This window comes from Thunnus albacares, chromosome 16 (genome assembly GCF_914725855.1).
Source record: "Thunnus albacares chromosome 16, fThuAlb1.1, whole genome shotgun sequence".
Classification (NCBI taxonomy): domain Eukaryota; kingdom Metazoa; phylum Chordata; class Actinopteri; order Scombriformes; family Scombridae; genus Thunnus; species Thunnus albacares.
This window is the reverse complement of record NC_058121.1, coordinates 5,063,503-5,085,788: the sequence shown is the minus strand read 5'-3', so window position 1 is coordinate 5,085,788 and position 22,286 is coordinate 5,063,503. Positions and strand designations below refer to the sequence as shown.

Genomic DNA, 22,286 nt, shown 5'->3' with positions numbered 1-22,286 from the left:
ATAATAATCATTCAAAATTACTCATGACGTATAGTGCTGAATGTGTCATGAATTTTTCTGACTTAAAATTGTCTCTTAATTTGAATAATAAACACATAAATTACTTTGCATGAACATACTAAAAGCAGATGATACATTTTTTTTCAGTCAAGGGCTCAACTGGAAACAAGGTTATAGCTGGTAAACCAAAATTGACAGAGCTATTAGTAATACCTGTGGAAATGTTGACGTCATAGATTTGTATGTGGTTGTTGATGCTGATGGGGTAACTGATATTTCTCAGAATGGTCCTCAGTTGATCTATTACTGCACCATCTGAGATGTTCAACTCAATAGAAAGGAGGTATTCATAAACAGCTGCAGGAGCTGCAGATAGTCAAATCAAAGGCAAAATGAGATGATAAGAAATGAGGGAAACATAGCCTCCTGTTGTTTCACTTTGACACATCATTTAAGGAAGTTGGATAATTAAATAATGTCCTCTCAGTCTTACTTGTTGATGGTGGAGAGGGTGTTGTAAGAGGACAAGCTGTGAAATCTGTTGGTAGACAAAGAGAGTGAAGTAGTTAGTGAGTAGAGTAGTAAGCTAATTAAATAATTTATTTAAAGGCCTATATTCTTTTACAGTGGATGCTGTGTGGAGAAGTGAAGAATGAGGAATAAAAGACTGCTTACTGTGCTGATCAACAGGCTGGCAATATTGTCCATCAGGAGGGAGGGTATTGATGCATCCACATGTATCATCAGTGATGTTGTCACAGGAGCCATACAAGAAACACTGGTCACATGACCAACGATACTGATCCTCACATCTGCACCGGAAACCACCACTGCTCGGATAGCAGACTGGAGGAAGACATCAAAAATATTTAAGCCTGACATACAACTTTGAATACATGTACAGTGCACACTTCAAAACAAACAGATTCACTGAGACTTCTGGATGTAAAAAAAAAAAGCTCCTTGGTCAATATTAATCAATATCAAAGTCACCTCACTCTGCTGCCCTGGCCTCTTTTAGCTCATAAAACTCAACATTTACAGACGGGTTGAATCTGAGATGCTCTAAAAAAAACCCCTTTTGGTAGCTATCAGTGTCTAGCTAGTGAAGAAACTGATCATGTATCAAGCTAAAAAATTAATGGATATTTTTTCTCTGGAATTGGTGAACAGCAGACCAGAGCTAAAATAGCCAATGAATATTCTCCAGTTGGATGAAGATGTTCCTCTTTGTCTGGCAGATATGTAAGTGTGCAACTGTTAATATATATGATATAGTCAGGTCTGCGTGTATGTCAGCTTCGTTTGGAGACTTCCTGTCCGCTTATTGGACAAAAATGAATAAATAAAGCTGTAAATGGTAAACTCAAACCAACATTTATTCATATATTTGATTTATTAATTAACATTAAATGAAACCACCTGCGTAAAGTGAAAGAGTTGCTCACAGTGCCGAAATTATGAAGAATTACCACCCAGATCTGCAGCTTCGTTTACTATAAATTTCAATTAATATAATATAAAATTCAATTAATGTTGAGTAAACTGCTCTCATCAACCTCCTCCTCCAGCTGTTTTCAGCAAAATGTTCTTATAAAGCCACTGTACGTTACCTGCCAACACGACAGAGCAGACTGACAAATTAAGCAATTAGCTAAAGAAAGTCAAACATCTAGCAAGCTAAAGACAAATATTTTTCTCCAGACTTGGTGGAGATCAAACCAGAGCTATAAGGAGAGTGAACAGTGAACTTGTTATTCTCAGGTGGAAAGAAATATGACTCCAAATGAATGCTAAAATTGCTCTGTGTCTGCTGAATGTGAAAATTAGCAATTTTTTGTATGTGGCGACTATGCATCTGTCATGTTTTTTTTACCACCATGTAATTGCAAAAAATATGTTTCTAATAAGCTTTAGGTTGCCAACTCTGAATACAGTCTAAAGTTATTGCCTATAGGCCTTTATTATCTTCACCTGCTGCTCATTATCCTGTCAGCCCCGGTAGCATATATACCAGTCCTCTGCCATCCGTTACCGGTTAGTTCATCAATGTTGATTGGTTGTATACTCGTGTTCCAGTGACCTATTCCTGTTTGCCTGATCCTGAACCTGTTTCCTTGTCCCTGATTTCCCTGTCTGATTATCTGCTACCTGTGTTTTTGACCTTATGCCTGTTTATGACTTGCCTGCTTGCCTGCCTGCCTTGCCCCCTTGGAACTTGTTTGCTTGTTTAAAGTGCCTTCACATTGCCATACTGTAAGGCTGTTTTTTTTGGATTTTGGTTTATTAAATCATCTTTTCGTTCAGCCTGTCTGCCTTGGTGTCTGTAATTGGGTCCTCCTGCTGTTTGGTCAGTACACACCCATGACAAACTGTCCCAGTAAGCCATGACAGTGTGACAGTGAGCCAGCATGCAATACCAGGACACTAAAACTGAAGCAGCTAAATAGAATTTGGCCATTATTCATTTGATTATTTGCACCTGTGCCACTGTGACATGTCAAAAATGTCAGAAACAAACAAAACACTGGCACTCATGGATCTATCTTCTTATTATTTATTGTGGACAGAAATGGACATGTTTCAGCCAGAAGCCACCATCAGTGTAATAAAAAACAGAAGAAATGACAATATATATAAACAGGTGAAGTTCAAACACCAATCAGTGAAGAGATTACATAATTGTTTATGATGAATGAACCACCTTGACGTAGCCTCTTCCAATGAAGTGACCAGTGTGACCTCAGTAATCAGTGAAAACAATGACTAGTGTCATAAGCCAAAGGGTAATGAACATACAAAACTGAACGCCCAAGACCAGAAACACACAGCAAAAGACAATATCTAGAGGGCAATACAAACCAGATTAATAAATAGAGATGTCCATAAATGCAAAAACAGTTGCCACAAACCATAATAGAGAGATCACCTTCATAATGTGCATACATTCAATTTGTCCTCTAGAGAGGAAAATAATAAAATGAATCTATGCTTAAAACTGTCCAAAATGCATTAATGACTAATCAATGTGAATAGAGGGCTTAAATTACTAAGTAAATAGAGAAATCTCTGAAAAATCTCTGAAACAGGATATGTATATAATTATATGGATGAGGATAATAAGGGTATGGCTTCTGTCTGAAACATGTCCATTTCTATCTGCAATAAATAATAATAACATAGATCTGTGAGTGCCAGTGTTTTGTTTGTTTCATCCTTGCCACAACCGTGCACCTGACTTGGAGCTGTTTTTTTACCATATCAAATATGTCTTCCATGCAAAAAGGCCTATAATAATAGGACTGAATTGAATGTATCGATAAATAATGATATATTTAAAATGTTATTTTTTTAATGATTCAGTTAAACTATGATTTTAAAAATCTTACCTGTAGAAATGTTGACATCAGAGAGTTGTATGTGGTTGTTGATGCTGATGGGGTATGTGATATTTCCCAGAATGGTCCTTAGTCTATCTATTGTTGCAACATCTGTGGTGTTCAACTCGACAGAAATCAGGTACTCATAAAGAAGTGGTGGAGCTGTAGAGGGAGGAATCAAAGATTGGAAAAGCAGGTTTATAGCTGTATCACTTCTAATGTATGTTATACTGTTGATTGATTTAAATATTGTCTTTTCTCACTTGTTGGTGGTGGAGAGAGTGTTGTTGAGGGACACGCTGTGAAGTCTGTAGGTAGAAAGAAAAGTAGGATAAGGAGAGTATCGATATTGGTATGAGTGGAATCATACTTTCTTGCTTGTTGCACTGTTTGTCCTACCAATAATTGAGAAATGTCAATTGACAGAATGGGTGTGGATCATTTTGATTATGCTGAATGGTTTGCAGCCTATAGTCCATAATAAGTTTCTTTCTGTAGAGTGTAAGGAATGCCACCATATAGGATGAATAATTAAGAAATAAATGATTGTAATGCTATCACCTCATTTTTCCTCATTGACAAAATAAGAAGTTCCAAATTATTTGGAAGATACAAAGCGAAGAAGGAGGAATCAAAGACTGCTTACTGTGCTGATCAGCAGACTGGCAATATTGTCCGTCAGGAGGGAGAGTATTGATGCATCCACATGTGTCATCAGTGATGTTGTCACAGGATCCATACAGGATACACTGGTCACATGACCAGCGATACTGATCCTCACATCTGCACTGGAAACCAGCACTGCTTGGATAGCAAACTGGAAACAAAATAGTTATTCATCAGATTTTTTAAGAACAAGGTATGGACCAAAGAGCATGAAAAAATATACTACCTGTAGAAATGTTGATGTCATAGACTTGTATGTGGCTGCTGATGCTGATGGGAAAACTGATGTTTCTCAGAGTGGTCCTCAGTTGATCTGTTACTGTAGCATCTGTGGTGTTCAACTCAATAGAAATCAGATATTCATAAACAACTGGAGGAGCTGCAGAAGCAGAAAATAAAAGAACAATGGGACCATCAATTAGTTTACATGTCGAGAGAGAAGAAAAGCTAAAAATATTTTTGTTAATATATTTTCTGATTAATTACAAAAAAGTCTTCTCAGCTTTACCTGTTGATGGTGGTGTAGAAGTCGTTGTCAGAGGACACACTGTTTTGTCTGTAGACAGAAATACAATTGTTGGTGAAAAAGTGTCTAAAGGAGTGTTAAACATTCACAATCAGTTTCAACATTGGATCATGTTAAGTAAAACAGATTTCAGTATTATGTCTGCTCACAAAACATCATAATGGCAACACAACACAATACTCACTTTGATGCTGTATTGACTGACAGTACTGTCCATCTGTGGGAATAGCTTTGATGCACCCGCATGTGTTGTTTGTATCACCTTCACATTTCCCATATGTGGCACACTTGTCACAAGGCCAAAGATAGTTATCCTCACAACGGCACTGGAACCCAGTGTCATCCTGGTGGCAAACTGAAGAAAACACCACATTTTTGCTTGGAAAAGTTCAAAATTTCAAGCTACACACTTCAGGAAGAAGTTATCACAAAATCTATCCTCTGGGGGCTAAAATATACCTGTAGTAATATTTGCATCTGAGATGTTTATTTGTGTGCTGATTTGAATGGGGAAAGTGATATTTTCCATGGTGTTTCTCAGTTGATCTGCATCTGTAGTGTTCACCTCAATGAAAATCTGGTATTCATAGACAACCGGGGGCACTGTTGAAAAAAGAGAGACAAATTTTGTTTAGAATGCCTCATGTATGTAATGGGGTTGGTCTTACAGTAGGCCTATGACTTTAAGTTTTTTTGTGTAAACATAATTATGAAGGTACAGGATCATGTGGTCTAGCATCAAGCTTTATATTAACTGCAGATAATACATTAAATACATTTTTGCACAGAGGGAGGACTGTGGATTTTGGCCTCCATCACTTACATCGTAAGTGCATTATGAAGGGATGGTGAGAAAAACTGATTTCATTTGGACTATTGATTTAATACAAAAATTGTGAATCCGTTCTTTTAATAAGCATAAATTCAGCATTATCAAATTATTTTGCATTAAGTCTGTATCACCTGTCTTTGGCTGGCAGTATTGCCCATCAGATGGAATAGCGTTGATACACCTGCACGTGTCATCAGTGATGTCATCACAGGCTCCATATGTCATACAGTTTTTATACGACCATACAAACTGATCCTCACATCTGCACTGGAAGCTGGTAGCATTTGGGTAGCACACTAAACCAGAACACATGAGAATATAAAAACAGACTGAGCTGAATGATTGGTCATTGAAGGTGTTTAGTGCTTGCAGCAGTTTGATATGTCAAAGCCTATTTTGATATACATGTACATATTGTACAAGCGGTTAAGAACTGTGAGAAAAATGTAACACACTTTTTGTCGTTAGATCAATCATTTACAGGCCACCTATGTTGGGCAGTGTAGAGTAGGATCACAGCAGGATTTTCACAGTTCCTTGTTGAACTTTAACTTGTGCATGCCTGCAGAACTGACTCTCCTGTTAACCTACTTGTATTTGTTAAGTATTTGGGCAGTGACGCACATCTTATTGCATTTGCTCTGCACCAGTGCACATTAGATTTCTGGTTCATAGACTTCCTAATATGTGACTATGTTTATCAAAAGCATTATCAATGGATAATGTCACAACTTCTTTTATTTATTTATTTCTAATTTAGATTTTTTTTTACCATTTGATGTACTGTACCAGAGTTAGCTTACAACTAATTTAGTTGGTGGGGAGTCACATTGGTGTTATTAATTACATTCTATTCTTTGTGTGTGAGGATATGTTATAATATAATGTAATATAATGTGTATATTTGTTCTCTAGATTTTATAGAATTAATCACTTTGTAAATTGTGGGGGGGAAGGGCACAGCACACTGGACCACACTTGGCACCCTCTGCCTTGATTCATATTAGCACCCATGATGTTAAGTCTTGAAGAAGCTCCGTTCTTACCTGTGGTGATGTCAATGTGTGTGACATTCACAGTGGGACCCAGAGTCAGGGAAAAGCTACTGTTGTTTAACAGGCTCCTGAGGTAGTCCACTGTCGCAACATCAGTCACATTCAGCTCTACATCCACTTCATACTCAATGTGAGCTAGCAGCACTGTAGGAAACAAACAACAACATGATTTAGGGTCTTCTTTTGATTCTTTGTAGAGAGATTGCTGTACATACTCTGTAAGATAGTTAAGATAAAATTTTAGTTTGTGTTTCCAGAGAGGGCTGATGGTCCTCTTAAGAATCACATACTGTTTCACATATTCAAGGGCTGGCATTCAAGGCTATAAAACAAGTTTATTCTAAAAACATAATACAGGAAATTACCTAATCTGTGTTAAATTCTTTTGAAGTGGCACATAAATTTCACTGGCTTAGAAGTCTGTTAAAGATTAGATTTATTGTTACAAGGAACTGGGTTTAGTTCTTTGCTGAGGTGTTTAGCCAGGAACTTTATCAAAAACGTCTTTGTAGCTTCATCATCTGTACAGTGTAATGTAAACCTCACCATTAACCACCATTCATTTATACTTTCATCTTTTGTGTTTTAATGATATGCTGTGTGTGTATGTGTTCTGCTGTGCATATCCTTTTTAAACTTGCAATAACTGATTTTTGACTTCTTGTTGGCAACTGAAACAGGCTGTAAACACAAGACTGACATATTTCCTTATACAGTTGATATGGCCAACTTGTTAGCAAACATTTGCCTATTTACAAATCCAGCATATATGGAGCAACATAAGTCTTAATTGGATAATGGAATTATTGTTAATATAATTTGTGAGGAATGAATAAAGTTTATTGAATTGAATTAACATGCACATAAATAAATTGTGCTGAATTGTAATCAACATTCAACTGCCCAACTGTGACAGGACCATAGGAAATGAATGCCTCTGAATTCTTTGTGAAGGAATTTGAACTTAATTACCTGACATTGGCTGGCAGGACTGACCATCAGCTGGAATAGCATTGATGCATTTACAGATGCCACCAGATATGTAATCACAGGCTCCGTATGTGATGCAGCTGCTGTATGGCCAAGCAAATTGTTCCTCACATCTGCACTGGAAGCCAGTGCCAGTTGAGGAACACACTGTCAGGAGAAAAGCATTGTCTTAGTGTACTGTTAAGGTTGGTAAGTCAGGTAAGTAAGGTCAAGTCGCTCTTTACTGAAGCTTGCTGTACTCACCTGTGGTGATGCCGATGTCAGAGATCTCTGTCATGTTACCAAGTTGTATGGGGAAAGTAGTATTGTTCAAGACTGACAGAATCCGCTCAAATGTTTCTACATCAGAGGCATTCACTTCAACATCTATCATGTAATTCCATTGGCCTGTATGCACTGCAAATTTGAAAAGAGACAATATGACTTTAGACAACCATAAATATATTATGTACAAGTTCTGATATATCCTGTCTTGAAAATTCATTGTATCTAACAAACAAACAAACAAAAGCAGTTTGGTAAGATTTGCTTGAAAATCTTTCTTCAAAATATGAATTCAATAGACTGACCATTCCTTCTCTCCCTGGTGTGAGGTAGAAAATGTTCTTCTTCATAGTGTACCTGAGACAAAAATAATTGCCTTGTGTTATCAAAACATGTGAGCATGCTCCCGTATTTTATGCTCAGTATTGTAAACAGAGTGGACCTACCGGTGAAACCAAACTTGAAAATTCAGTGAAGTTGCCTGTTTCCAAAATATAGAGTGCCAGCAGAAGGGCAAAGATGGTTAAGCCATTCTTAGATATTGCCATTCCTTCAAAGAAAGGTTGATAGAGAAAGAAAAAAAAAGAAATGATATGGTGATTCCATCCAGCTTTACTTGCTGCATTGTTTTATTGGCTGTTGTCTGTATAGTTATAACAACAATAGATGCGGAACATTAGTCTAACATCTAACCACACCTTCAACAATGGAATGTCAAGCCAATTATTAAGGCTTTTATGGTTTATTATGAGCTAATAATTATCTCATCACATCAATGCTATTTATCAGCTTTATAAAATTCCCGGCATGGCTTTGGGGCTAGTCCAAAGTCAACCCATCAACTTAAAAACTTGTGTCTGCCAGGTGTACTGATTAAAAATAATCCTGCTAAAGTACTTTTTCCCTATTATTTTAGTCTTCCAACTATGTCTTTTTGGTCAAATATATGTCTCCAGGGGCCATGACTGTTTTGTTCCAACTGACAGTGTCAATACCTTAATTTGATTGGTCTAATATAATTCTTGTATCACTTCAATTCAAATAGCCATACAGACAGATGGGCCGACATTGTTAGCTGTTACTTAGTCCCATTTGACAAGTTTTTAACCTTAGAACAGTTTAAGCTTCTGTTGAACTACGTTTTATATAATGAATGCTCCTGTTGGTTTTCTTTTGTCTGTTTCTTTTCCTGTTGTCTTTTTCTTTGTGTTATTTGTAAGTCATTTGTCTTGTGTTTGTGTTGTATGTATTCTATAACTTATTTTTGACTATGTATTTGCAGGGCACCATTTTGAATAATAGCTTTGCTCTTAATTGGTCTTCCCTGATTAAATAAAGGTTATGTCTCCATTTGTCATTTGAGAACTCAGTATCAGTATCAGTGTTCATACAGGGCTATGGGCTCCAGTCAGGAGTACACCACAAACATTGGCAGCACCAACAGCACCAACTCTCTATGTTACTGTCATCAGCCACTGCCATGGGAAACACCCACCCACATGCCTGAAGCTTAGATTTTCCACAATAATACATATAGGTTTCTCCTCATTAAAAAAAAAGAACATTACGTTAATTAAGTTGGGTGAACTTGACCTTCTAAAGTACAACTGAAATTTGAAATCTCCCTAATTATAAACATATTTTTTTCACCTACTTCTAGTGGTTTTAGCCATGCAGGGAGTTTTGGCTTTGCCCGGGTTGGTGTTACTCATCTTTGTGCTGCTCACTGCAATCAAAAAACAAAAATCAATACTAAAAATTCACCAGAATTGAACTGACTTCCAGAATCAGTGTCTCGGTTACTTTGGTTAACCCATATAACTCACTGTCAACAATTTTCCTCAGACTATTTCCTCTTTAGAAAATAGTTTCAGTGAAAAATGTTAAGCAACCAGCAAGGTAAAATCTCAGAGAAAGAGATCTGAAAACCAGAGCAAATACAGTAAAATCAAAAGTACCAGCATGGCTAGATACCACTGGAGGTAAATGAGAGTTCATGTTCATCATTTCCAGAGAAGCCAAATGTTACATGGATATCAGAATAAACAATAATAATAAACAGAAATTGTATTGTTTTCCTGTATACACACCTTTTATTGGCTTTTCCTCTTCAAGGTAACATTAACTGCACTGGACAGAGGAGCTTCCACATAGTGTTGGCTGTGAGTTAACAAGATCATGGCACATCAGCACAAGATTTATCATGCTTAGGATGCCAGAATGGAGACCTGTTCAGAACTGGAATACAAGCGAGTGAGAAGTGTGTGTGTGTGTGTTTAATAATTAATAGTAATGTTGACGCACAGTCTCTACAGTTTAATTGCAAGAGGGACATTCCGCACATGATTTGTCAACAAAATATTATGTGTTTGTTTTATGTGCATATGCTGATGTAATATGGCACACCACAAACACTTGATATGTTCACTGACAGCATTGTCATGTCAGTGAAAACAATAAGAGCAGTAACATGTAATTAGAGGTTATTAGTGTGAGGGAACACCTATTGGTTCACTTAACAAAGGAACTTTGTCACTGATAAGTCTGAAAAACAGGAAAATCTGTCTGTTGAGGGCAAGAAATTATCTTTTGAAGACATCCTGCATTTTATATCCCTCACTTACAAAACAAGATACACCTCACTTTTATCATTTTATAAATGTATTTAGTCATCTGTTCCTAAAGCAGTAGATTATGGAGCCCCAGAAACTGACAAAATTTAGTAAACGATTATCAAGCAAGTTGATGTCTCATTCTTGTAATGTCAAATAAACCAAATTGAAATGTACAAGAAGCAATAGTTAACTGACTATGTTAGCATTAGCAATGCTTTAGCAACCAAAAAAAAAGTAAATAAATGAAATGCTTAAGTTTACAAGGGTGTATACAGTGGTGCTACAGCAATATGCAGTACAGTATATGGATGATTAACATTATTTGCACTCACTGCTGCGTTTTATGATGAAAGTTAGCTTCAGCTAGGTGGCTAAAAGTTTGGTGCTCATTGTGTTTAGCTAGCAGTGTTTTCAGTTGAGCATTTATCTACTCATTGGTAGTAAATAAAAAATAAATAAAAATCTTTTTGCTTCCTCCTCCTGATTGGACATTAAAGGACAATGACATATGTTTTATACTTCTTTTTTAAAAAAAAAAATTAAACATTATTTATTGATGTATATTTTTGGCTTTATAAACTTTTACTATATTTTGTCAGTGTCATGACTCTGTAGAAGGCACTCAAAGGCAAAAGTGCCAGAAATGAAGAAAAGATTTGCCAAACAAATTCTATGGTTTGATAGATTGTCTTTTTGAATGTGTTTGGATATGAAATACTGTTTTGCTTTGCTATTCCCTGGTATAATTGTGTTTGGAGTTTTACTTTCAATATTGTTTGATGTTCTTTACCAATTTTTACATTTGTCATTTTTATTCCCATCCTTGCCAGGTCACCCTTGAAAATGAATTCCTAATCTAGGTGGTACTTGACAGGTGAAAATAAGTTAGTGATAAATAAATTTATTTTTTTCTCAAATTTGAAGCAAATTAATATTCAAGAATGATGTGTTAAAAGATTATTCTACAGGTGTGAATATTTCAGTTATGTTATGATATTTATATTTTTTAAATATCAGTATAAATGCTATTAATGACAGCTTGTAATCATCATCCGATAGAGAATAAGAGCATCAGCCTAATATTAAAAATATCAATGTAAAAACTGTGCAAATGGCACCCTCATTTTTGCTAGATTAATGATAATGAAGTGTGAACTCTGTGAAATATCAAATATTTCAAACACTACATGAGTATATTCTAACATGTTGAAAACAAAAAATAATTCTTTGACCTACTTTAATGTCAGTGAATAATTGTCTGATTTGTACTCCCTTGTCAGTCCACAAAAGCATAGGTAACAACATGTAGCAAACAGATGAACTAACCCAACAATATACAATATTTTTTTTACAGCAAACACATAGCAACGTAACTCAAGAAAGATGCCGATGAGTCAAAGCAAACAGACTGATTATCAGTGGAAACTATTTCACCATTACCTCAATCCTTTCACACGCTCACAGAAAAATTTGCAAAGCCAGGGTTTAAAAGACATCCTAAAAAAAAGGTTTCCATATAGTCAGAAATTAGGTCACAGTGTAAACAGCCAGCTCCCTCAGCGAGCCTTTTCCTGATAAACACCAACTCTATAAAACACATTCAATAAATTCCAAATGAATAAGCATAAGGAATATAAATCAGCCAACTTTCTTACCATAGTTCACTTTTCTTCTCTCTTCTGCTGTAATTTTGTCCTCTGTGTTTGCAGAGTGAGGACGCTGTCAAACCTGTATGTTGAACTATGGGAAACATGCTGCAAAAGAACTTCCTGAAATATAGTAAGCAACGCACACACACGCACTCTGCTGGCAGTGGCTCAACAGGTTTAATCATTCCCTCGGTTTCTCTCTATCCTTGTGCCTGTATGCATGTGTGACACATGAATGGAGAATAGATGTTCAAAACAAAAAACATTTCATAGACAAAACTGGACATTATTCTTGAAAAGTGGCAGAAGCAACAACATTAGAAGCAACTAAACAGAGTTTAAAGAGGAGATGATAGCACAAAGCATCAAGAAGACACTGACTCAGTGTTCAACATTGTGAGTCAGTTAGACTGACATCTAGAAAAATCTACTGCAAGGTGTACAGACTGCCAATTAATGCACAGGTGACTCTCTTTTATTCTCTATACAGAGTGTAAATCCCTCTATAACTTAAAATGATTAATAGAAATACATTGTGTGTCAATGTAATGCTTTTAGGTTTTTAGGAATGGTTTGTGGTAATGCGAATAAAATACAAAATTGTACAACTGACACCTAAAAATATTTGGTTGATCTAAGTTCCTGTTGATTAAATATAATCTGTATAAAAAGTATAAAAGAAACAGCGATGTGAACATCTCCAAAGGCATGTTCACTGATGTTTCATCCTGAAAACAGGATGGACATTGATACTCATTCCTTAAACAGTAGAGACTCAGTAGTCTAGTCTATAATGAGCACTCTCTTAAAACACATGCACAAGACTGACAGGTGTTTTGAATTATGGTTTTGTTAGCAAAGCGTAGTATAGTGTATGTTAGTTTGTATGGACAGTGTGTTTCAGTGTGATTGAGGATGGCGATGAATAAAAGGAAACATACTCAAACATCCCTAAAAAGTTTGTTGTTATCATTGTTGTTGGTTTCAGACTTTGAGTTTTTATGGCATTCTTTTCCAATTGTCATATTATTCATATATTATCCAATATTTAAAATGAATTAATCAAAAATGCTGTGTATTGAAAGTGAAGTGAAAGCAATCAGAATAAAAAAAACAACACATTTTTAAAAATAAATATTCCCTCTCTTGCCATGTAGATGTTGAATCTTTTGGACTTAATTTGGACTTGCTCACTGAATGTGAGCAAGTCCAAATTACAAATGAGGATGTGAACAAAACTTCATTCTTGCACCATGCAGGATGTCCTCTATAATTCTATTATTTTTGCGCATTGATTACATTTTGTTTTATCACTGTCTTTTGTGAAGCTTATCACATTTTTTTATTTCCAGCTCAGCTCCACCATTATGGCTGATGTATTTTTACAGTAACTGCTGTATGTTGGGAGGTGAAACTCTTCACAGATTCCTTTTAAATTTGGAACAAGTTCCAAGTCAGAACCTGTTCTAGATGTCTAACCCATGCTGTGACTGTCAACACTTTGATTGTCCACAAACACTGCAGGGCATTGCCAGGCCTGGGACACACCTGTGCTTGGCATTAGCTGTGGTTTCTGTCATTAAGGTTTAAAGCAATTTAACCCTGTGTTGTTTGGAACAAAATCACACACTGTGTCCTCAGAAGCTGCAGTTTAAACTGCATCTGTGGTTTATTCAAAACCCAGTTGCTGTGTCATGTACAGCAGAAGTCTGTGGTTTAACTTACTCGGCTGCAGACATGGTCTAAGGCTTGCTGGCATAGGGACCAGCTGCCTGCAGCTCCCTGTAGATGATTGGCTCACTGATCTATTGTTCCCCTGACCAAAACCCTTCCTCCTCCACTTCCTTCAAAAACCACCCACCAACCCGATAACCGGTGTATGTTTTAAGACAAGATGATCAAGGAAGCAAGTAACAGCACTTGTGAAAGTTTTATTGTTAACTTCAGGAGTGGCCCTTCTGCGTGAGTGGGTCAAAGTTAAAATCTGCCAACAAGTATGATCTTGTGAAGATTACACTATTATAGGTGACAAACTAATGTAAACATGTGTAATTATATTTAAGAGTTGTCTGAGAAAGTGAACATCTTGAGGCTATAAAATAATCCAAGCTTATCCAATCTATTTTATGATTAATCTTAAGAAGTGTTGCCCAAAAGCATCATAACTGGAAACACTCTTAGAAATGATCGTAGACTAATGAGTGACTCCTGCCCACTCATAGAAGACAAAGAATATCTTAAGAAGCTCCTGAACCTGCAGGAGGACCCAAAAACTACATGTTTTTATTGTTTTTGTTCATTTTCAAGTCTACACTTTTATCACGAACACTGATGTTCTTTGTTAATTGTTGTTTAATTTAAATTAGTGTGTAATACCTGCATGAAGGACATGAGGTCAGATTGTCAGTAATTTCTGATGGTGAGACACTTGAATGGTTCATTCATCTGAGGCTATAATTCACAGAAAAAGATAATTCCCTTTTCTCCTTTATTGTAAACTAATATATTTGACAGACTCTGAGAAAACATTTACTGTTGTAGGGCCAAAATATACAACAATATGATTTATATCTATTTTGTGATAATCAGGAGTGCAAGTAGATTATAAGATATGATGTGATAGATATGACCAAATGATATGTATATTGTTCCAGTGATATTTCTAAATAGAATTCACTTAGAAATGAGTGATATGACCGTTGAATTGGAAAATCAGAAGTCTGAAACCAATTTCCTCGATTACCATATTCCAAGTGCTATACAGCGCTATTATGTAGCGTTCCTCTGAATCACCTTCATCAGATATTTTTGGAAGAAAGCATCTCTTTACACAGCCTGGTAGAACAGTTAAGCTTCTTCAGTGTGTGCATATGTCACCCATGTGGCTTAGAGTCAGTTAAGCTGCAAGTTTATTCCCTTAATCCGCCTCATGTCTAATAAAAAGCCCTATTTTAGACCACTACCTGATCCCCTATTGTGTTTGGTAAATCTCCGCAACAGACTCCATAGCTGCAGTGATGCTAAACAGTAGCGCTGACGCATAGCAGAAAGAAAACACAGCCACTAGTCAGCATCAAGGCTGAAGTACTAGCTCTGCAGGTTTCACAGCGCTTCCAGTAAGAATCTGAGACATGACACCTCTCAAAACACATTTTCTTTTGCTGTCTGTCAGCAGTGAAATTTAAAACCACAGCTAAAAAGTGATTACTGGGCCTACTGGTGATCTCACTACCACAGCTTTGGACATTGGTGGAATCTTACCACTTTGCTTGGTTGACGTTTTTGTTTTTTTTTCTTCCGATTTTTGACTTTGACTTATTCAGACAACCTGCATCCCAGTACACCACCACCACTCACTATGACCTCACTAATAAACACGAAGTAGAATGATCACCTTTCTGACAATGTCAACAAAACCTGAAAATGTATAAGCTTTGTAAATGTACAATTTCTGGCAGAGCTGCTGTATTGGATTACATTAGATTGCACAGGTGTACCTAATAAAGTGGCCGGTGAGTGTATAATAATATATCAATCAGAGGGACCAAACCATTACTTTTACTGCAATACTTTAACTACATTTTGTTACTAATAGGATTTTTTCATGTAGGACTTTTACTTGTGATGGAGAAAACTTCTTCCACCACTGTGTTGATAAGCATATGATCAATATCAACAGTCACGTCAATGCTGTCTGGAACTTCCCAGTAACAGAGAGGTCAAATAACTTACCAATGACAAGAATATCCATTCTTGAGTAGCAGTAAACTGTGGGACATGTAAGTGAATTACCCAACAGATGTAACTCACAGCTGTAGTGCAACTGCATGAGCCTGTTTTGAGTGTGTTAACTGCTTTCATATAACATTTACATCAGTTTAAGGGGTCTAATTTGAAGATGCAGTACAACATTTGGGTATTAATTTATCTCTGTTGGATGGCTTCATAACATTGTAGATTTGTAAGCCAATGAGAGTGACAAGAATCTAAAAAATGCAAGACACATTTTCCCCTAGACCTCAAAATGGCTCTCCAATGTACATTTATCTATTTGTGTTTGTATGTGTGTGTGTAAAGGCTTAGAGCTTAAACTTATCATTAAACATGCAATATGACAATTTAAAGTTCCAGACATGCTCTGGATCGTATAGGTGTGTTAGAGTGCATTAGCTATGCAACATTATGACAAGCATAAATGAGCCAAACAGTAACTTATGTCTACACAACTGCACCAAAGCATCCTACCACAAAATTGATGCGATTAACTGAAATTAACATTTATTGTTAATTAGTGTCTCATAAAATGATTTGACTAACAAAGCTGTGTCCTTTTCAGTCAAGTTATAAACTGTTTCAGGCACTGAAAGATTAAAAGTACCAATTGTAGAGCTAATTTAAAAGTTACTTTTTAATTTGTGACTGTGAGAATTGCTTCTTTGACTTATACTGTAGCAAAGAGGGAATTTATTTCTGTGATTTTATGTGCATTAGGCCGACTGTCACACCCTGCCTGGACTTTGTGTGTTTTTTGGTCTTTTTATGTTCTTGTGTTCTTTGGGGTCTCCTGGTTTGCACTTCTGTTTAGTCCTTGGGGTCATACAGGGTTTGGACTGCCTTTTGTTGTTTAGCCTGGTGTGTTGTATACTTTAGTTTGGGTTCATGATGGTTCTTGGACAGGTTGGTGTGGGTTGTATTTAGAGTATTGTGTTTTCTGGGTTTTGTTACTGTGTTTCCTTTCAATGTTCATGTACTCCTCCTCACCTGCCCTGCTTCACCCTTGTTAGCCCTGCTCTGCTCTGTGTCTTCCCCACACGTGCCCTATATCAGTCTTGTCAGCCCTGCCCTGCTTCCTGTGTTTCCTCAGCCAATCACTCCCAGCCTGCCCTTGTGTCGTTACCCGTTCCCCATTCCCTGATTAGTTTAGTCTATATTTAAGGTCTGGTTTTGAGTTGAGTCTTTGTTGGATCATTTGTTTTGTTTCATCTGCTAGTCCTGTTCAGCTCTGTTTGCCTGTTCTTGACCAATTAAAGGAGATTTTTTTTTCATCAAATCTGCATTCCGGCCTCTGCGTTTGGGTTCACTCCTGCTTTCCCCAACCTGACGCCTACAAGGAAACGGGAAATTAGATTGCTATTATTTCACAGCCTGTGCTGTGCGACTGATAGAGGCGATAAATATGTCCTTAATTGCATATTTGGCTAGCTCTGCCACATTCTAATGTTTGGTGGGAACACAGCCAGGTTGCTGAAAAGACAAACCACAACAGAACAGTTCACAATATGTGACAAAAAGGCTTCACTTACAGGCTGTAGTGGTTGCTACAAGGAAAAACAAATGATCACATTTCTATCAATACAAAATTAAATAAGTCATGTTGTGGCAGAAAGACGCAGATGATAGAGGAATCAGAAGGTCGAGACACAGGTGTCAGATGGGGATGTCTCTTTTATTTCACAACATAGACAGACAAAATTCCAACCTTACAGAATGTGACATGCCTTTTTTATACTGAAGACAGTAGTCCAGTCAATCTAATTGAAAAAAGGGCCAACCCAGGAGAAATTGCAATAGTAATGTTTCATAGTTTTTATTGGTCCTAATACCATCCTACATCATATATTAAAAATATACCTTTTCAGATTTAGTGGAACATAATTTTTTCCAAGGTCAAAAGTAACGTTTCAACATTTTAAAGTGTTGTGGTCCGGGTAAAATGGTGTTAATATTGGAGGGTCTTTGTACACCTATCCAACATATTTAGTGTATTTTCCTAAGTTTTTGGGGTCAATCTTTCCAATAAAACACTTTTTCAGAGGATATTTTGATATCTTATACCAGTATTTGGGGTACTACTAGCCCAACACCTAATTTTTTGCCAAATTTTCCACTCAAAGCCTGTGCTACACTGCTCCTATGGGTGTATCTGCATCTAAAATGGGTATAAATTGTTCCTGAGACATATGTGTAGTATCTATGACAACATGATCCCCCCATCCTGGGAAAAATATGATTTGTCCTCCCCAATATATCATTGTAACCTCTCCCCCTCCCCCCCCTTCCTCAGTCCTCAGCAGTGGCACATGATGCAGGTACAGTGCGTGTGTGAGAATTTGACAAGGGTCTGTCTTTGGGGGCTTACCTCCCGTAAGTAGTTCAAACAATGGATATGTCAGACATTACTTCTACCACTCAGTACTATAAAACACATTTATAATCATCACCAGTCTTCATTTTCGCTGCTTAAGTCACTCTTTATGTTAGCTAGTGGTTAGCTAACATTTGCTCGCTAGCCACAGTGACATCAACCAGTATTGTGTGCAGCTGTTTGAATTTGAGCTGTTGGAACGAATTTCAGGAGTCAAATATAAATCAAATTGTAAAAGAATTAATACTAATCAAATGCTTAAATTACTATTCAAATATGTATTTTTGATATCTTTTTATAAATGTGTTGCCTAACGTTAGCAAATCTTACCCTTCTCACTTTGGCCTACATACATGTGAAATGGAATAGTTTTATTACATCTGAGGAACAATAAAGTTTTCTGAGTCTGACTCTATCTGAATCACAATCTCACGTTTAATGTGCTAATGAAAACCTCTAACATTACAATATCAGAAATGGCAAAAAGCGATGTACCCACAGAGATTACCACTCCTAACCATTTAAGAAGCGATGTGTGGAAAGTCCATCAACAAATTAAAAAATGTTTAAAAAAAAGCTTGAGCCAGAGTGATCAGTGCTACAGCCTGCATGCTAAATTTGAGCATTAAAATTTTAAAAATTAAACTGTCAATGCAATGTAGTATTCCTTAGATGGCAAGGTGAGAGTAAGCTCCTTTTAGAGAATAGGGCAGTGCGTAAGTGAGTGAGTGCTTACGCGAGAGAGCGATCATCAGAAAAGTGACAGTGATTGCGAACGGAGCAGAGGAAAAGGAGAAAAGCAGAGAAAAGCAGTAAGTTGTCAATCTGGCAGTAAATGTACAGTACAGACTACAGTGTGTCAGTTAATAAATGCTGCAGCTTGCCAAGACCAAGAAAAGTCACTTCTGTTGTTTTCCCCAAGTGCTGGAAAATGAAGGAGCTTAGCTCCGAAGTTAGCAACAATGGGTTAGCCTGACCTGATGACGCTAAACAGAGACACAGAGAACGGAGAAATGTGTGGCTGCTAATCACACAACCCCCCCCCCCCTCCATCTCCCTGCCAGGCCAAACCACTCAATCTAGGAGAAACACTGTAATCTGTGCTGATATGCATCATAGTTTTCATGGAAAAACATATTACTAAGACAAATTTGGATGTGCAGAAAATTCAATGATAATACATGGTTTATGACCTGATTTGTTTAACTTTGTTTGGATTTTAAAAAAAGTAATTTTGGCATAAGGGTACCCCAAAGTGCACATATACATTCAGAACAGGTCATATCTGATGGTTGTATGTGAAAGAACACCCTAGAAAACCAATGTGTCGACATAAATTATAAGAAAATAGCATATTCAGAAGCAGAGATACACACTTCTTTGTGTGACACTGTGACATGAAGACCCCAAATTTCAACCCCTGAATTTACCTTGAGCCACTAAGTATATAATGGTATACTTTTAATATGATATTTGGATGTCCCTAAGGATCACATAAAACCTTGAATGATTACTATTGCATATTTCCCTGGGTCAAACCACAGGACTGTGACTGGACTGTGACTTTACAGGCTACGTGTGTATGTGTTCGTGTTTCGTGATAAGTCTTATCCTGTTTTGCCAGATTCTTTTGCACCTTCAAATTCTACAGAACATAATAGAACATTTCTCAATTTCATTTTCTTGGACTTTAACCAAATTTGAGTGGGTGTCTCAAATTTGTGAATGGGGTCTCTGAACTACGTGTGCGTAATGTGTATTGTATGTGTAATTGGCCTCTTTCTCGATATCTCCAGATGTTTCCTGTTTTGGTTCGGTGGACTGATATGGTTGGCATTGGTACAGGTCACCGCGACCTGGCACTCATTCCAGGTCACTGTTGCCTGGCTCTGTCATTCTCCCACAGTCACACAATGCTAAGAGCCATGTGCTAACAGCTAGCTTGTCAACAGCTTCAGAAAAGTAAACTAACAGTAGGCTGACAGTAGGTGCTGAATGTCTGCTCAGAGTGTGTTTGAGGGACACGTATGATCAGATGTGTTCAAATGAAGATCATTCATCCTCCTCACAAACGTTCATTGTGGGTGAAACTTATTTTTAGTTAATTGATTATTCATTCATTTTTGTTTTGTCATGTTACCAATTATTGTTTATAGGCTATGTTGCCTAATTTGCCCATTGACTCACTCTATTTTCATGAATGGAACATCAAAAGTTGTATATTTGTGTTATGATGTTATAAATAAAAAAAAAAAAGCTTTAAAGGTTGCCTCAAGTTTGTCTTGTTCACACATTGTTGAAATGCCCGAATTAATAATTGATTAGGTGAAATTGTGCACTTGACTTTGTCATGTCAACTTTGTTGCGACATTAAATCACCCATGAGTGCAGTGGTTGTTCATTGTTGTTGTTGTTGTTGTTATTATAGCTCATTATTATCCATTTGGGGGGTATTTAGGCTACTTTGGTTATTTAAATAACATAAGTTATCTCATTATGTGATGAATGTCGTTATATAATAATATCACACCACCAAAATATGCTAATATTTCCCTCCAATACCCATTTTCAGTGTCATTTTAGACTGATTTATACTGACAGCCATGCAAAGCAATTAGTGTTCTTAAAGATGCTTAGACCAAAACACAGCTGATGATTAAACAAACTCATTTCATGACTTTGGACATTCCTTTGTGAAGACAGACTACTGTCTGGTTTTATGTATATAGCTCCCCTGGCAGTTCTACTGTTAATGGACTGCAGAGAAATATTCATTCAATCTGTGTACAATACACAAAACAGAAAAGACACATTTATATATATACAGATACATACATATATATATGTCACATCATGTAAGACTATTCAAAAGCATGGCAGTTACCACATCTCTGTTGCTTGTGAAAGTCCAGTGGAGATTTAGTCATGACACACATATAACACATATAGAGAAAAACTGGGACGAAAAAAGTGCAAGAATTAAAAATGAATTAAGGCTAGGACTCAATGTGAATCATGTGATAGAGAATTAGTTTTGAATTTTTCCACAATGTGACTTACGGGAGGATGACATGATGAGTCAGGTCAACAAAACTTCTTGGATTTGTTAGCTAGCTATCCATGCAGAGTAAGGGTCTCTGGCACAACTTCACCTACTTCCAAGGTGGCCTTCATCAGGGTCATGCCTGATGAAGGCCACAAGCCGAAACGCGACAGTCAACTAATAAAGTTGTTCTTCATACTAAGTGTTGCTGGAGTTCTCATCTCTTTAGCTAGCTATCCACCCAGTAGCCTGATTTAGCAAAGTAACATTATGAACTGTTAATGTTAGTATGGGACCATTGCTCACGTTTCATTACAAGCTTCTACTAGCTTATATGTTATCTATTAACAAATGACAGCAGCAAAGTGACATTGACCGTAGCCTAGTTAGCGTTGACTAAATCCTGTTTGGTGATTTGATGATTTAATGGTTGGTTTACAAGGACATACACAAAAATTGACTGTCTCTTCTATTCAGTTGAGACAGATGAGTTGTACATACAGAAACATAAAACCCATGTTCCTGGCCACTGTTAGACCTCCAGTATGGCTGCCAGAGGATTTGTTCCATCATGTACACGCCCTCTATTCTGCTCTGTTAAATAACACTTTGTGAACTGGTGGGGATCAAAGGCATCTTTGTGACTAACGTTCAGCAGGTTCTTGGCCTGGTACAGTTAACTCACACACCCACACACCTTGAGCACACCCACCCACACAAACAACAATCTTATTTAAAAACTGCCCTCACCTTAGTCAGTGTAACTGGAGCCACACTGACCTTCTCTGCTGCCCTTTGTAGGTAGTTAAATGAGAGAGTGTGGGATGTACGACAATGAGGACACAGTAGAGTCTAAGCTTGTATGTGTGTGAATGTGTAAAAATAAAGTGTCAGTCAGTGTGGGTGTGTGGAAGAGTTGGTATAGAATGTTCACGTCACAAAAGACATGCATTCAGTCTTTGTTATTTTTAGACAAGGCATGAGGAAGAAAAGTGAAAAATGAAAAGGAAAAAATGTTGGTAGCACAAAATAATTCTTAACAGTCTGAGTTTTGGGCAGACTTTTCGAACTAGACCCCTGTTGTTTAATGGCAGAACAACAAAATGTGGTTATTCAATGAA

At 36.9% G+C, this 22,286-nt stretch overlaps 1 protein-coding gene and 1 long non-coding RNA gene across 2 annotated transcripts in view; one reads left to right on the top strand and one right to left on the bottom strand.

The window, feature by feature from the left end:
- The window catches only part of LOC122999865, a 44,404-nt gene extending 32,317 nt beyond the window's left edge, over positions 1 to 12,087 (bottom strand). The window contains exons 1-19 of the mRNA XM_044377189.1: positions 11,984 to 12,087; positions 9,804 to 9,951; positions 9,368 to 9,439; positions 8,160 to 8,263; positions 8,019 to 8,070; positions 7,693 to 7,845; positions 7,432 to 7,596; positions 6,451 to 6,603; positions 5,536 to 5,700; positions 5,032 to 5,175; positions 4,757 to 4,927; positions 4,555 to 4,602; positions 4,273 to 4,425; positions 4,027 to 4,197; positions 3,644 to 3,688; positions 3,390 to 3,542; positions 676 to 846; positions 494 to 538; positions 214 to 366 (exon numbers count right to left, since the gene is read on the bottom strand). Of these exons, the coding sequence (XP_044233124.1) occupies positions 214 to 366; positions 494 to 538; positions 676 to 846; positions 3,390 to 3,542; positions 3,644 to 3,688; positions 4,027 to 4,197; positions 4,273 to 4,425; positions 4,555 to 4,602; positions 4,757 to 4,927; positions 5,032 to 5,175; positions 5,536 to 5,700; positions 6,451 to 6,603; positions 7,432 to 7,596; positions 7,693 to 7,845; positions 8,019 to 8,070; positions 8,160 to 8,263; positions 9,368 to 9,425 (2,104 nt within the window). The 5' untranslated portion in view covers positions 9,426 to 9,439; positions 9,804 to 9,951; positions 11,984 to 12,087. The remainder of the gene's footprint in view (positions 1 to 213; positions 367 to 493; positions 539 to 675; positions 847 to 3,389; positions 3,543 to 3,643; positions 3,689 to 4,026; positions 4,198 to 4,272; positions 4,426 to 4,554; positions 4,603 to 4,756; positions 4,928 to 5,031; positions 5,176 to 5,535; positions 5,701 to 6,450; positions 6,604 to 7,431; positions 7,597 to 7,692; positions 7,846 to 8,018; positions 8,071 to 8,159; positions 8,264 to 9,367; positions 9,440 to 9,803; positions 9,952 to 11,983) is intronic.
- Positions 12,088 to 18,076: 5,989 nt separating this feature from the next.
- On the top strand, positions 18,077 to 20,386 carry LOC122965380. Its single transcript, XR_006398214.1, has 2 exons — positions 18,077 to 18,934; positions 19,919 to 20,386. It is a non-coding gene; the product is annotated as an uncharacterized LOC122965380 (long non-coding RNA).
- The last annotated feature ends 1,900 nt before the right edge of the window (positions 20,387 to 22,286 follow it).